Source organism: Nicotiana tomentosiformis, chromosome 11, assembly GCF_000390325.3.
Source record: "Nicotiana tomentosiformis chromosome 11, ASM39032v3, whole genome shotgun sequence".
Classification (NCBI taxonomy): Eukaryota; Viridiplantae; Streptophyta; class Magnoliopsida; order Solanales; family Solanaceae; genus Nicotiana; species Nicotiana tomentosiformis.
Genome location: NC_090822.1, coordinates 67,096,398 through 67,109,480, shown reverse-complemented (window position 1 = coordinate 67,109,480; position 13,083 = coordinate 67,096,398). Strand labels below are relative to the sequence as shown.

Here is a 13,083-nt window from a genome sequence, read left to right as displayed (position 1 = left end):
GAAATGCATCTCTATGCCTACATGCAAAGTATGCATGTCAAATGTAATGCATCACAGTGATGAACTCATGTACTCACACTGTCAAAGTACTCAATCTCATTGTCTCACACTCAATCACTCGGTACTCTCAATCACTCGGTAGTCGGCACTAGGTATCTACGCTCACTACTGGTATGTCAGACTCCGGAGGGCGGATCCTACCCAAGCGCTAATATAAGCCAACATGGCATGCTGCGGCGTGCAGTCCGATCCTAACATAAATCAATAAAGCCTGCTATGGCGTGCAGCCCGATCCCATAATTATCACTCACAATCAGGCCCTCGGCCTTACTCAGTCATCAATCTCTCCAGTTTCTCAGGCTCACAAATCTCATGCCAATCAGCCCAAACAATGATAACATGATATGACAACAAATGATAACAGAGACTAAGATATGATATGCAAATGAAAGAATATGATTGAGTATGAAATTGCAATTTAAACAAATAACTCAATAACAGAAATGACCTCAGTGTGTCCCAACGGAATAAGTATGGAGCCTAAACATGATTTCTAACATGGATCACAGCTCAATTACTCTAACACATAGGAATTTCATGGATAGAAACAAGATTAGATAACGCCCACACGCCCGTCACCTAGCATGTGCGTCACCTCAACACCAACACATAACACGTATATTCAAGGATTCATACCATCAACACCAAGTTTAAAAGTGTTACTTACCTCGAACAAGCCGAATTCAATACCGAGCAAGCCGAATAATACTCTAAAAATGCCATCCCATGCGTACTGACCTCTTACGGCTTGAAACTAGCCAAAAGTAACTCAAGAACATTAAATAATGCCAAAAAAAATAAACCCAATCGATAAAGGTTGAATCTTTAATCGAAGCACAAATTCAACTTAAAAGTCAAACCTGAGCCTGCACCTCAAATATACTCACAAAATCCGACAACCCATTCAATTACGAGTCCAACCATACTAGTTTCACTCAAATCTGACTTCGGATCGATGTTCAAAATCCAAGAATTTGCTTTAGGAAAATTTAGGCAAAAAACCTCAATTTCTCTTTAAAATTCATAATCCAAATGATAAAATCGAAGGTAGAGTCACGAAATATAATCAAAACCGAGTATAGAACACTTATCCTAATCCATGTGGTGAACATCACCTCCAAAATTGCCCAAATCCAAGCTCCTCAATTCAAAATATGACAAAATGAACAAACCCTCGAATTAATATTGTTTTGCCCAGACCTTTTCGCGTCTGCGATGAATGAGCTGCTTCTGCGGCGTCGCTTCCACGACAAGACATCCACTTCTATGAAAATAGCTAAAAAATCGACCCTCGCACCTGCGGCCAAAATATTCGCTTCTGCGACAATGCAAGTGCAATGAAAAGCTCTGTATTTGCGCCCTTCCCGCTTCTGCACCAAGGCCATCGCATCTGCGCCTTCACAGATGCGAAGAAACCTCCGCATTTGCGTACTCCTGCTCCCAGCTGCACTTTCCGCTCCTGCGCTTCGATTACCGCTTCTGCACCTAAGGTTCCGCAGGTGCGGTCACACCAGAATCCCTGCCAAACAAGCATAGCCAAAATGATCCACAACGATCCGATCCTCGTCCGAAATTCTTCCGAGCCCCTCGGGACCCTGTCCGAATATACCAACAAGTTCCATAACATAACACAGACTTAATCAAGGCCCCAGATCATGTATAGCAATATCGAAACAACGAATCGCACCTCAAATCAAACTAAATGAACTTTTTAACTTTCAACTTCCAAAACACGTGCCGGACCATATCAAATCAATCTAGAGAACGAGATATCATCAAAGTCAACTCTCTATTAAACTTATGAACATTCCAAACCTTCAAATTTCCAACTGTCGCCAATTAGTGCAAAAACCTTCTAGAAATATCCAAATGCAAATCCGGGCGTACGCCCAAGTCCAAAATCATAATCCGGACCTAACGGAATCATCAAAACTCTGATCTGAGGTCAAATACTAAAAAGTTAAACTTGGTCAACTCTTCCAACTTAAAGCTTCCTAGTTGAGAATCATTCTTCCAAATCAAATTTGAATCACCTAAAAACCAAAACCGATGATTCACACAAGTCATAATGCATCATACGAAGCTACGCATGCCCTCAAGTCACCGAGCGAACTGCAAAGGCTCAAAACGACCAGTCGGGTGGTTACATTTTCCCCCACTTAAATATACATTCGTCCTCGAATATGCCAAGAGTCGTTCCAAGGCCATCAAATCACCATATAACCTTACCATGCACATACCTGGGGGGTGATCCCACGTCACCCCAATCCATGTAAGCCTGACAACACAACATAACTGAAGATCATTACTTTAACCTTAGTTTGTAAGCCTTAGAACCCAATTTCCAATATCTGGAATTCCTTACAAGACCCGAATCTCGCATCTACACATTGTATAAGTCTGAGGAAGATGTATCAAGCCATAACCATAACCCAAGATGTAATCACATAATATACCACACAACTCGCATACTCGTAGCAATAATTTTCGATCACAGTAGCTGCTCAAAACAAACGTGATAGCGGTAGTAAACCTAATATCAAATAGAACCTCGTTCAAAAACTTTGTACACTACCGATGATGAAAGAAATATGCAGAAACTCATAGCCACTCATCATATCAACAAGTCATAGAGCTCTCTCTCTCTCTCTCGTCCGACAAGAACCCAAGCCAAATCCTAAGCTGACTTCCGATATTATTCTTCCAAACATGCCGTAATTAAATATGATAGTATCCATTCTAGGTCTAATGACCTTATCTCATCAAACACAACTATTCTATTGACATGCAACACAAATACAACCTAAAGCCACAACTGTGCAATCTGTGCACCAATAAGCAACAATTCAAATGTACTCAAACATGGAAAATGACTCAAATGAGAGAATTGTCTCGCAAGCTTAACAAGTGCCACCACAAATGCAATTCTACGAACCCATCACACATAGTAGAACCGAAACACACGAATCTAACTCAAAAGATCATATCTCAACATAACTCCGCTGCAACGCGTGACCCCATCCAAACACCATTCGTATGAAATACCTCAAATCACAATGCTCAAAATCAACAACCACACACAATTTGACACCAAGTACACTAAGTGCATGACCATAACCATAGAGAAGCGAGTAACACAATATACCACAGTCCGGGAAGACCATAGCCAAGGCGCAATCAACCATTCAACACCCCAATAACCATCTCGCTCGAATTCCACGACAAGACCGCAACAAAATCGCATCGGGTGTGCACATAACCAACAAATCACAACCCCTCGTAGCATAGAAGAGTAACACATAGAACATATCAGAACACGAAAAAGCTCAACTTTAACCGAAAGACACACCTTTCAGCAATAACGGTGCTGAGTCAACAAATGGGCCCCCAAATAAACTCCGGTCATCCCCAAATGGATAAATGGCCCTCCAAAAGTCCATAATGATTTATCCATAACATATACCACCATTTGGATAACTTTGGCTACATTTTCACAGTCCGCAACCCTGAAATAATCTGCTTCTAAGAACTCTCAGTCTCCAAATCCATAGAACACACGAATCACCAATAGCCGATTCCAACTCCACCACTCAAATGATTAACACATCTCTCATACACAATCATCCCACGAGAAATACTTCTATAATTCTTCTGTGCCACATAGCAGAATCTGAACATTAGCAGTCGATCAACCAAGTGAGTACCGCAATACCGATAAAGCATCTGTAAGTCAAAACACAGTACGCCTTCTGAAATACGCACCTTTCTCAGGCAATACCAAGTAGTAATAGCATTCATCCAGTCGTCTTAAATCATCTATGTTGCCTAGGAATTCATGACCTTCTCTTCAAAACTGAACTGTGACTTAGCATATGCAATTCTCAATCCCACACAACACACCGCATCTATTATACCATCATATGAAAAGCACGAGAATCTCATAATCAACTCTGAGTCACCAGCAAAATACATATTTGATAGATCAGAAACCTTCCATTTGATCACATCCAGGAGAAAATCACATTACGCAACATGATTCTCATTCCAGTAGGAAATATCCATCTCAAACCATGGTATAAACCATCGAGAACTCCTCGAAACCCATTTGCACATAACCAAGCCATCAGAACTTAATCTATCTAATTCAACCAAGCCATGTAGGTCGTCATACCCAAGAGTATTGCTACAAAACACCTGTAGAGACTTACCACATCATAAGTACCCAAAGAATCAATTTTATCCATTACCGTGCTGGTCCAACCTACTACCAAGCTGTCATATTTCTCCGAGTTCCTTCCGAATTACCCTCAAGTTGTCACTTATCCTTTCCAGAACATCACGCTCCTTACTCAATGCTCACCATAAGAGATCCTAGCATAAAACTGCACCGCCCTAAGGTCATTCCCTCTTAAGCACCCCAAGAGTACCACAACCGAGACATCCACTCTCAAGAGACCTTCTGTGAATTTAAAGTTGTTCATTTTACCTTTATCTTACTGAAATGTAGAATTTATAGTGATAGAGAAATATCGCAAGTCCTGACACCATCAGATGCAAATCTCAAATTCTAGCCATACACAAGTTCAGAAAATTCTCAATTGCCACATATAATCTTGAATCCATTACAACCTTCTCGAGAGTCATCTATTCAGCTAACATCCCAATTATGTCACATCTCTTTTTTATCGAGGGATCGGGAGTTTTTCCATTTAAAGTGACATTATTCGAAATTGGATTATTTATTTATTCAGAGTCGCCACTTGGAATAATTTATGGTGTCCCAAGTCACCTGTTTATTTTAAATCCCAAATCGAGGAAGTTGACTCTGTTTTAAAGTCTGCGAAAACCAGAAGACCGGGTAAGGAATTCTGTTAACCCGAGAGAAGGTGTTAGGCATTCTCGGATTCCGTGGTTTTAGCACGGTTGCTTTAATCATACCTGGCTTAACTAATTTATTTAATTACGTATTTTTAGAACCTACGTATATTTACCACTTTTAATTATTGAATTATGGATTTATCTTTGAAACGGATCACATGTGCGTAAATCCATTTTATTTGGGGCGCTAAAATTATGTCACGTGAATGTGTACATAATTAATTACGCTTTATTAATTATTAAGATTGTTTGGCCAAAGTGGCGCGAACGCGTACTTCGGTATTAATTTTGAAAATCATAATTATGTCACGCGAACGTATACATAATCACGATAGATTAATTAAAATTGCGCCTAAAGCACTCTAACGTATTCATGGATTATTTTTCATACTTTAAAATTATTGTAAAGGCCATAGGTTATGGAATTATTTTGGAAGTCAAGAAATATTTGGCAATTTACAGTATTGACAAGTTATTCTATTTAGAGATATTTACAAATTACTACTCTATTTTTGAAATTATGAGATAATTATCTATTATGGAAGAGTGGGCTAACCACTAATCTATCGACTAAAATCAATGAGGCCTGACAGATTAAACTTGTTCGGCCCAAGTGCTTTCGAAACCAAGCAAATATTCTTGAGGTAAAAGTCTGGTTTTAAGACTTTTAACCAGCAACCCAAACGGTCCAACTTCAAATTAAGCCACACGACCCATTTTGATTTTTGCAACATACAACACTGACCTACGAGCATAACGCTAAATCTTCTCATTCCCTAATTCTAAACCAAATTCAATTACAATAAATTAAATTCATTCAACTAATCTAGCATGTAGCTCAACAAACAAATGGAATCGAAAAGCCCTACTTGCTACTACTAAATTGTAACTGTAAAGCTAACAAAATGAAACTGAAAATCAGTATAGCATCACAAGAAATCTAAAACTAAGAACGATTCACCACATAAATATAAAAATATTGAACAAGCAATATAAAGGTCAGCATATTAAACAAGAATAAAAATATACACGAACTAAAGATCTAGAGTAGAAATAGACCTTGAGTGAAGCAATTTCAGATTTGTAATTATAGGAAGAACCTCGTACAAATGAATTCAACATCGGCAAATCCGTCGAAAATTGGACTAGAAGTCAAAATCTACGATCATCTTTTAAACCGGAACCTCGAACAAAATTGACTCGTTGGACCTTTTGACGGAGTTCAATTACTCGGCTGATCTTCGCCGGAGTGGGGGGGGGGGTGTTTAAAGGCCGGTTTTCATGGAGTTTTGAGGAAAGAAAGTGAAGTTTTGTGTGGATGTAAAGATGGAGAAGAGCTGGCTTTAATGGAGTTTTATGCCCGTGCTTTTCATGGTATTCCCACGGTGAAGGTGAAACCAAGTAAAGAAGAAGGGAAGAAGAAATTTACCGTTGTTGCACACGAGAAGAAGAAGAAGGCACTGCTTGGTTTTTAGTCCCCAAATTGTTCCCTTTTCCCGGATCTCTTTCCTCTCTTTTCCATTTTTCCCCTGTTTTTGTTTCCTCCCTCTCTATCTCTATTTCACAGGTGCTCTCTGTTTTTATCTCCTCATTGTTTCTATCTTTTCCCCCCACTGTTCCGCTCCTTCTTCTTTTGCTTTTCCGTTTTTTCCTTTCCTTTTCAAGTGAGGTCGGTCATGGTTAGAGAATGAGGGGGTTGGAATGCTAGGAATTGGGAAATTGAGAGGAGCTGGTCTTTTATGTGTGTGGGGGGCCTCTGGAAATTAGGTCTTAGGGATTAATTTATGGCCAAGAAAAAAGAGTGTGTATGTACATATGAGCTTTTTGAGGGAGAGCATGTGAGTGAGTTTGTTACAAAAGATAAGGAAGAATCTTGCCACATGAAAATGACTCATTGGCTCTTGCTTTAATTAATAATTTTTCTTTTCTTTTAAGTGTGTAAAATAAAAATACTAGCTAAATATTTTAAAATCAAGAACATATAATTTTTTTGTGATTTTTAATTTTCTTAAATAAAACTTATAAAGGTGAAATAAGATCTAAAATATGTAGATTGAACTTAGAAACTATTTAAATACTAAAAATGATTAAAAGAAACTAAATATGATCAAAATTTAGGTGCTCACAGCATGCCTCTCTTTGCTTGGAAAAATAAAGAGTTTTTAAGCAAAGACAAGGTGAGCCATGTGACTAATTTTTGACCAAATATTTATTCAAAAGGGAATATAAGCAAAGGAAAGGGTGCAACCGAGTCCTGGTTTTGGACAGCCTACATATCTCGAGTCATAAGGGAATCAGGTCGTGTGTAGTTCAAGGAGAACGATGGAATGATGAGTTCGAGATTCGAATGAGGTTCCGTCGAGGCTCCGGTCCATTGTCCTGTTATTACATCAAATTAAAATCAAAAGAAACTAAACAAACCTATCAGCTATGAGTTACAACATTCTTATCTATAAGTCTTCTGAAACTTGATCTTGAGTCTTGACTGGTTCTTCACGCAGACTCTGATCTGAACCTTGATACTTGCTAGCTGCAGGTGTTAGTTCATTCTTCTAAGGCTTCTTCTGATCAAAACGGGAAATGTAATGCTCGTGACTTCAGTCATGTCTTGAGCAGTCCATATCCTTTTCATCTGCTTCTGCATATGGATTCACTTTTTTTTCTTTTCTTTTATTCTGGATTGAGACTTCTTCTTTTGATCATCTCGAACCCTGTGCCTCGAGGTAAAACCTGTTCAGATACCAAAACAAACAAACAAACAAACGAATTTTTTCTGCCCCAATTTTCACTAGAAAAATTTCGTGAATTATTTGTAACAAAACTCTAAACTACTTTATTAGCAGCAATATAAAGTCGGGAATGGTGTACCCCGAAAAGATCATGATGATTTATTTTTTTTATTTTTGACTGTTTTTTGGATGGTGCTCCTTTATTGTCAAAAGGATGTCTCAACTAAGGATTGGTGTACCTTATGTTGGAAAAATATGGCAAGGAAATGATATACCCTATATTGGCAAAGATATCAGGGAGTGATGTACCCTGCATTTAAGATCAAATCAACTAGGGAGTGGATACCTTATGTTGGAAAGGAGACTAGGGAGTGGAGACCCTATGTCTAAAATAAAATCAACTAGGGAGTGGAGACCCTATGTTAGAAAAGAATACTAGGAAGTTGAGACCCTATGTCTAAAATAAAAATCAACTAGGGAGTGGAGACCCTATGTTGGAAAAGGAGACTAGGGAGTGGAGACCCTATGTCTAAAATAAAATCAACTAGGGAGTAGAGACTCTATGTTGGAAAAGGAGACTAGGGAGTGGAGACCCTATGTCCAAAACGAACCAAGAAGGATTTTTGGTTTTGTTTTTACGATTTTTTCTTCTTCTTTTTTTTTTTGAGAAAAATCATTTTCATTTTTTTTTGTTGAGAAAAACATTCTTTTAAACAAATTGCCCCGACGCTTATTTTCTGAGGGCATGAACAAATGATCTTTTTTTTTTAAATTCAGACTTATTATTATTATTATTTATTATTATTATTATTATTATTATTATTTTAATTATCTTACGAGAAAATTCATCAGACTAAAGTTTTTTTATCTTAGGAGAAAGATTCATCAGACTAAGACGTCTATCCTAGGAGAAAATTCATCAGACCAGGTTTTCTAATTTATTATCTTATGAGAAAGATTCATCAAACTAAGATTTCTATCCTAGGAGAAAATTCATCAGACTAAGTTTTCTTATCTTAGGAGAAAGATTCATCAGACTAAGATTTTGTATCCTAGGAGAAAATTCATCAGACTAGGTTGTTTTATCTTAGGAGAAAGATTCATCAGACTAAGACTTTGTATCCTAGGAGAAAATTCATCAGACTAAGACATTTATCCTAGGAGAAAATTCATCACACTAGGTTTTTTTTCTGTTATCTTAGGAGAAAGATTCATCGGACTAAGATTTCTATCCTAGGAGAAAATTCATCAGACTAAGACTTCGATCCTAGGAGAAAGTTCATCAGACTAGGTCTTTTTTTTGTTATCTTAGGAGAAAGATTCATCAGAATAAGATTTTTATCCTAGGAGAAAATTCATTAAACTAGGTTTATTTATCTTAGGAGAAAAATTCATCAGAATAAGACTTCGATCCTAGGAGAAAGTTCATCAGACTAGGTTTTATTTATCTTAGGAGAAAGATCCATCAGACTAAGACGTCTATCCTAGGAGAAACTTCATCAGACTAGGTTTTCTAATTTATTATCTTAGGAGAAAGATTCATCAGACTAAGAATTTTATTTGGAGGAAAATCTATCAGAGTAGGATGTATTACCCTAGGAGGAAAAATGTGAAGAGCAATGGCAACATTTTATGCACACTAGAAAGACAAATAAAGGCAAATATTTGAGAAACTTCCCTTTGTCGGCTCTTCTCTTCTCTTCTTTTTCTCTTTTTTTTTTACCACTTTCCTTGCACTGCTTTGTTCCTTTTTCAAACAAAGAAAATTTTGTCAGTTTTGAAAGTGGTGGTCGATTTGTGGCCTTGAGTCTTGGACGGCTTGGCTTTGTGATCATCCAGCTTTTGGAAGAGCGACTGTATTGGTAATTGGCTGCACTGCTGGGAGACTCTGTTGTTGCTTTCAAGGGACCTTTACTTTCTGTATCAACCCTGACTGTTTCGCTCCCAGTGCCATTTGTGTTTTGTAGCTCAATCAACCTTATCTCAAAAGATATTTCTTTGCTTAGATAACCTTTTCTAATATCTTGAATGACTTTTGCTTTTGGAGTAATTTGTCTGTTATAGAGAATCACAACTGGTAAGTGCCTTTTGCACGATGTGCATACTTCATAGTCCTTGCTCGGTACTATAGAGAATCCCTGATTAACCTTGATATTATCTTTGCTTGCTTTAGCCAAGTAAGCTGACAAGAGTCTTTTGGGGGGAGCCTTTGCATGAATCCTCAAGGCATGTAGACTGTAACAACTCAGTGTGCTGGCCAAATTTACTTTGTGCAACTGAAATGCTGGTAGCATATTTTGAAATATTTTTTTGCTTGTTTTGACAAGGACTGACTCAAAGTGAAGGACACAATAATGCAAAGAAAAAATATTAACAAGAAATGCTCCTGTCGGGGAGGAAAGAAGGAAGAGTTTTTTTTCTTTTTTTCTTTTTTTCTTTTTTTTTGCGGTAACTAGCCATAATGATCATGACATGCATTTTTGGACTTAACGGACCGATCTATCAAACTGATTCATTCTCTCCTTTTACCATTTTTATGCCTTTTGAAGTCGGGCTTGTTCGTGCCAATTCTTTGACTCACTTTCGACTAGTGGTGCCCCGAGGGGTTTTCACCAACAAGTCTTTCTCATTTATTCATCTCTGCTTACCGTCGCCTTGTAGTGCCCGTGAGGGTTTTTACCAGTAAGACACTCTCATTTTTTCTTCTTTATTTTTCTTTTTCTTTTGCTTTCTTGTGTGAGCAACTTGACAGTATCCTATGTCGCGTGACAACCATTGCTCGTTGCATGCTTCTCTTGACATTCTTGTAGGCTTATCGGGAGGTCTTATTAGGAAGGTTTTTGGATAGGGTTGGAAAGAAAAAATGACATGAAGGCTCCAAGTAGACTCAATATGATGGGGTTGTACACTTACAACTCTTGGAATCGACTCTTTAAAAAAATTAAAACAAACTCATGCCACAGTTTTACATACTAGGGATTTTTGGATTTTTTTTATTTTTCTTCTGAATTCTTATTTGATTGGGCCGAACCGTGTAAGGCGTTGCTACGTATCCTTTTTTAAAGAAATCAGGTCAAACATAGTTCAAACCTAAAGAGGGTTGTCAAAAAAAATAACACATGCTCAAAAGGGATAACAAAGGTATAAAGTATTTGGGTAGCAGAAAAAGAGTCTCGCAGCCTCGAGAATGCCAAACATAGTATCCATTCGCGCGATCACATCATTGATGAACATGTATGTTTTCTCGGTGTGTCGTGGTCGAAAGACACTTTCAATCCATTAAGGTCAAACTTTCCACTAATCTTCAATTGCTTCTTCCTCAAACCCGGTCTTCACAATGATTTGAAGATAAAGATCATTAACCTCCACGGGTATGACTTTTCTAGTTCCATTTGAATTTTACTCGAGCTTAATTCCAAGGTATTTCAACTCTTTTTCATCCTCAAAAATGTCTTTTTATTAGTTATCCAATTCAAGCTTAAATCAATTTTCTAAGATCTGGCCAAAAATTCCGCATGCATGTCATGTCACTAGAACTAGCGGCGAAAGAATTAAGCATGGAATGACACAAAGGACAAACTGTATCTCATTGAATAAAGGATGGAAGAGTTTAACAACAAGACAAACAACCTAAAATCCGAGCTACAACCCTAAAATAACCCGGATAATGAAATTAGCAACAGAACAGACATACAAGACTCACATAAACAGAATAGAGGGATGGAAGGGTTTGACTCAATAAAACATAAAATTCTGGATCACAACCCTGAAATAACCCAGATAATAGAAAAAACATCAAAACAAGCTACCAAAATTCCTTCCTAGTGAGGAGGGAATGACTTTTCAATTGCTAAGCTTGACATTTAGCCACAAAATTGCTCATTTGAGTCACCAGGGCCTTCTCCAATGTCAATATCATTAACTTCAATCAGCAAGTTCCCGTGAGGATACTCATACTCTGTGTCACCACGCATCATCCCCATAAAGTGTGCATCATCATGTGCAGGTAAAGGATTTTGCACGATATTCTAGGTGTCACTGTCTTGGATCACAATCATTTTTTTCTGGATCATCCTTTCAATTTCTCTTTTCAAATCCTGACAGCTTTCAACATTATGCCCCTGGGCATTGGAATGGTATTCACGCCTTTTAGAAGGGTCAAAGCTTCTTGCACGTTGGTCCACATAATTTGGAGGGATAGGTGCAATCATGCCATAATGCTTTAATTTCTTAAACATGCTTGCATAGGACTCTCCTATTGGTGTAAAATTATCTTTCAACCTTTGTTCCCCTCTATACCCCTGGCTTGGATATGAGTTATAGGGCACTTGAAAATTTTATGGAGGCTGGTAGAGATTTTGCGGTGCTGATGCTCGCCTTCTGGGGTGTGTTGGTGGCTGGACAACATACTGAGGTGAAGCAACAAAGTGTTATGGGTTCTGAGGCGGGTAGTAGTGCTCAGGGGAATCGTCGAAAACCAGACAAGGGTGGTCATACCTTGGAGATGTTCTCCTAGGACCTCTTCTCGACCCTGATGACATCATGGTTTCTTCATCCTTCTCATTCGTGTCACTAAAATTAACAGATTCAATTTGGACAGCCTGAGTTGCGGCTTTGAGAACAGTTTGACTTATAATTCTGCCTGTCTTAAGGCCATTCTCAACCATTTCCCCAATTTTGATTGCTTCCGAGAAGGATTTTCCCACTGCGGATATCCTATTTTGAAAATAATATGGCTCTTGAGCCTGAAGGATGACAGTGATTAGCTCGTGGTCATCCATGGGTGGCTTAACTCTAGCCGCTTGCTCTCTCCATTTAATGGCATATTCCCTGAAACTTTTAGTTGGTTTCTTCTTCAGGTTGGAAAGGGAATTGCAGTCTGGGGCGATGTCGATGTTGTATTGGAAGTGTTTGACAAAGTCCTGGGCCATTTCATCCTAGACATACTGGCGAGATGTGTCTTGATCCATAAACCATTTGGAGGCTACTCCCGTAGGGCTTTCCCTAAAATAAGCCATCAGTAATTCTTCATTTCCTCCCGCACCTCTTAGTTGATTGCAATACCTTTTCAGGTAGGCTATGGGGTCTCCATGTCCATCATACTTTTCAAATTTGGGAGTCTTGAAACCAAGTGGCAAATGAATATCAGGGAACATACATAGATCCTTGAAGGCAATACTCTTCTGACCTGCCAACCCTTGTATGTTTTTCAACTGTTGTTCTAAGCTTTTCATTCTTTGGGTCATTTCTTCATGTGCCATCTTTGGGCAGGCTTCTCAATCTTTGCAGGAAGATCAAATAGGTACGAGTGGTACTTAGGAGAGTGGTACTGTTCTTGCTGGGTAGCAAATTATGACTCATGAGTTTTCCTCTACACCACTGTCGGTTGTGGGATGGTGAAGACGTGCATAATAGT

At 38.4% G+C, this 13,083-nt stretch overlaps 1 protein-coding gene across 1 annotated transcript; it reads right to left on the bottom strand.

Moving 5' to 3' along the window:
• Positions 1-12,097: 12,097 nt before the first annotated feature.
• LOC138901600 (uncharacterized) lies at positions 12,098-12,598 on the bottom strand. The gene has a single exon (XM_070189375.1). The coding sequence runs from the start codon at positions 12,596-12,598 to the stop codon at positions 12,098-12,100; it is 501 nt and encodes a 166-aa protein (XP_070045476.1).
• Between the last annotated feature and the right edge of the window lie 485 nt (positions 12,599-13,083).

Excerpts from the sequence above, each read along its gene's own strand:
- LOC138901600 (XM_070189375.1), bottom strand. The coding sequence starts at position 12,598 with ATGGCCCAGGACTTTGTCAAACACTTCCAATACAACATCGACATCGCC.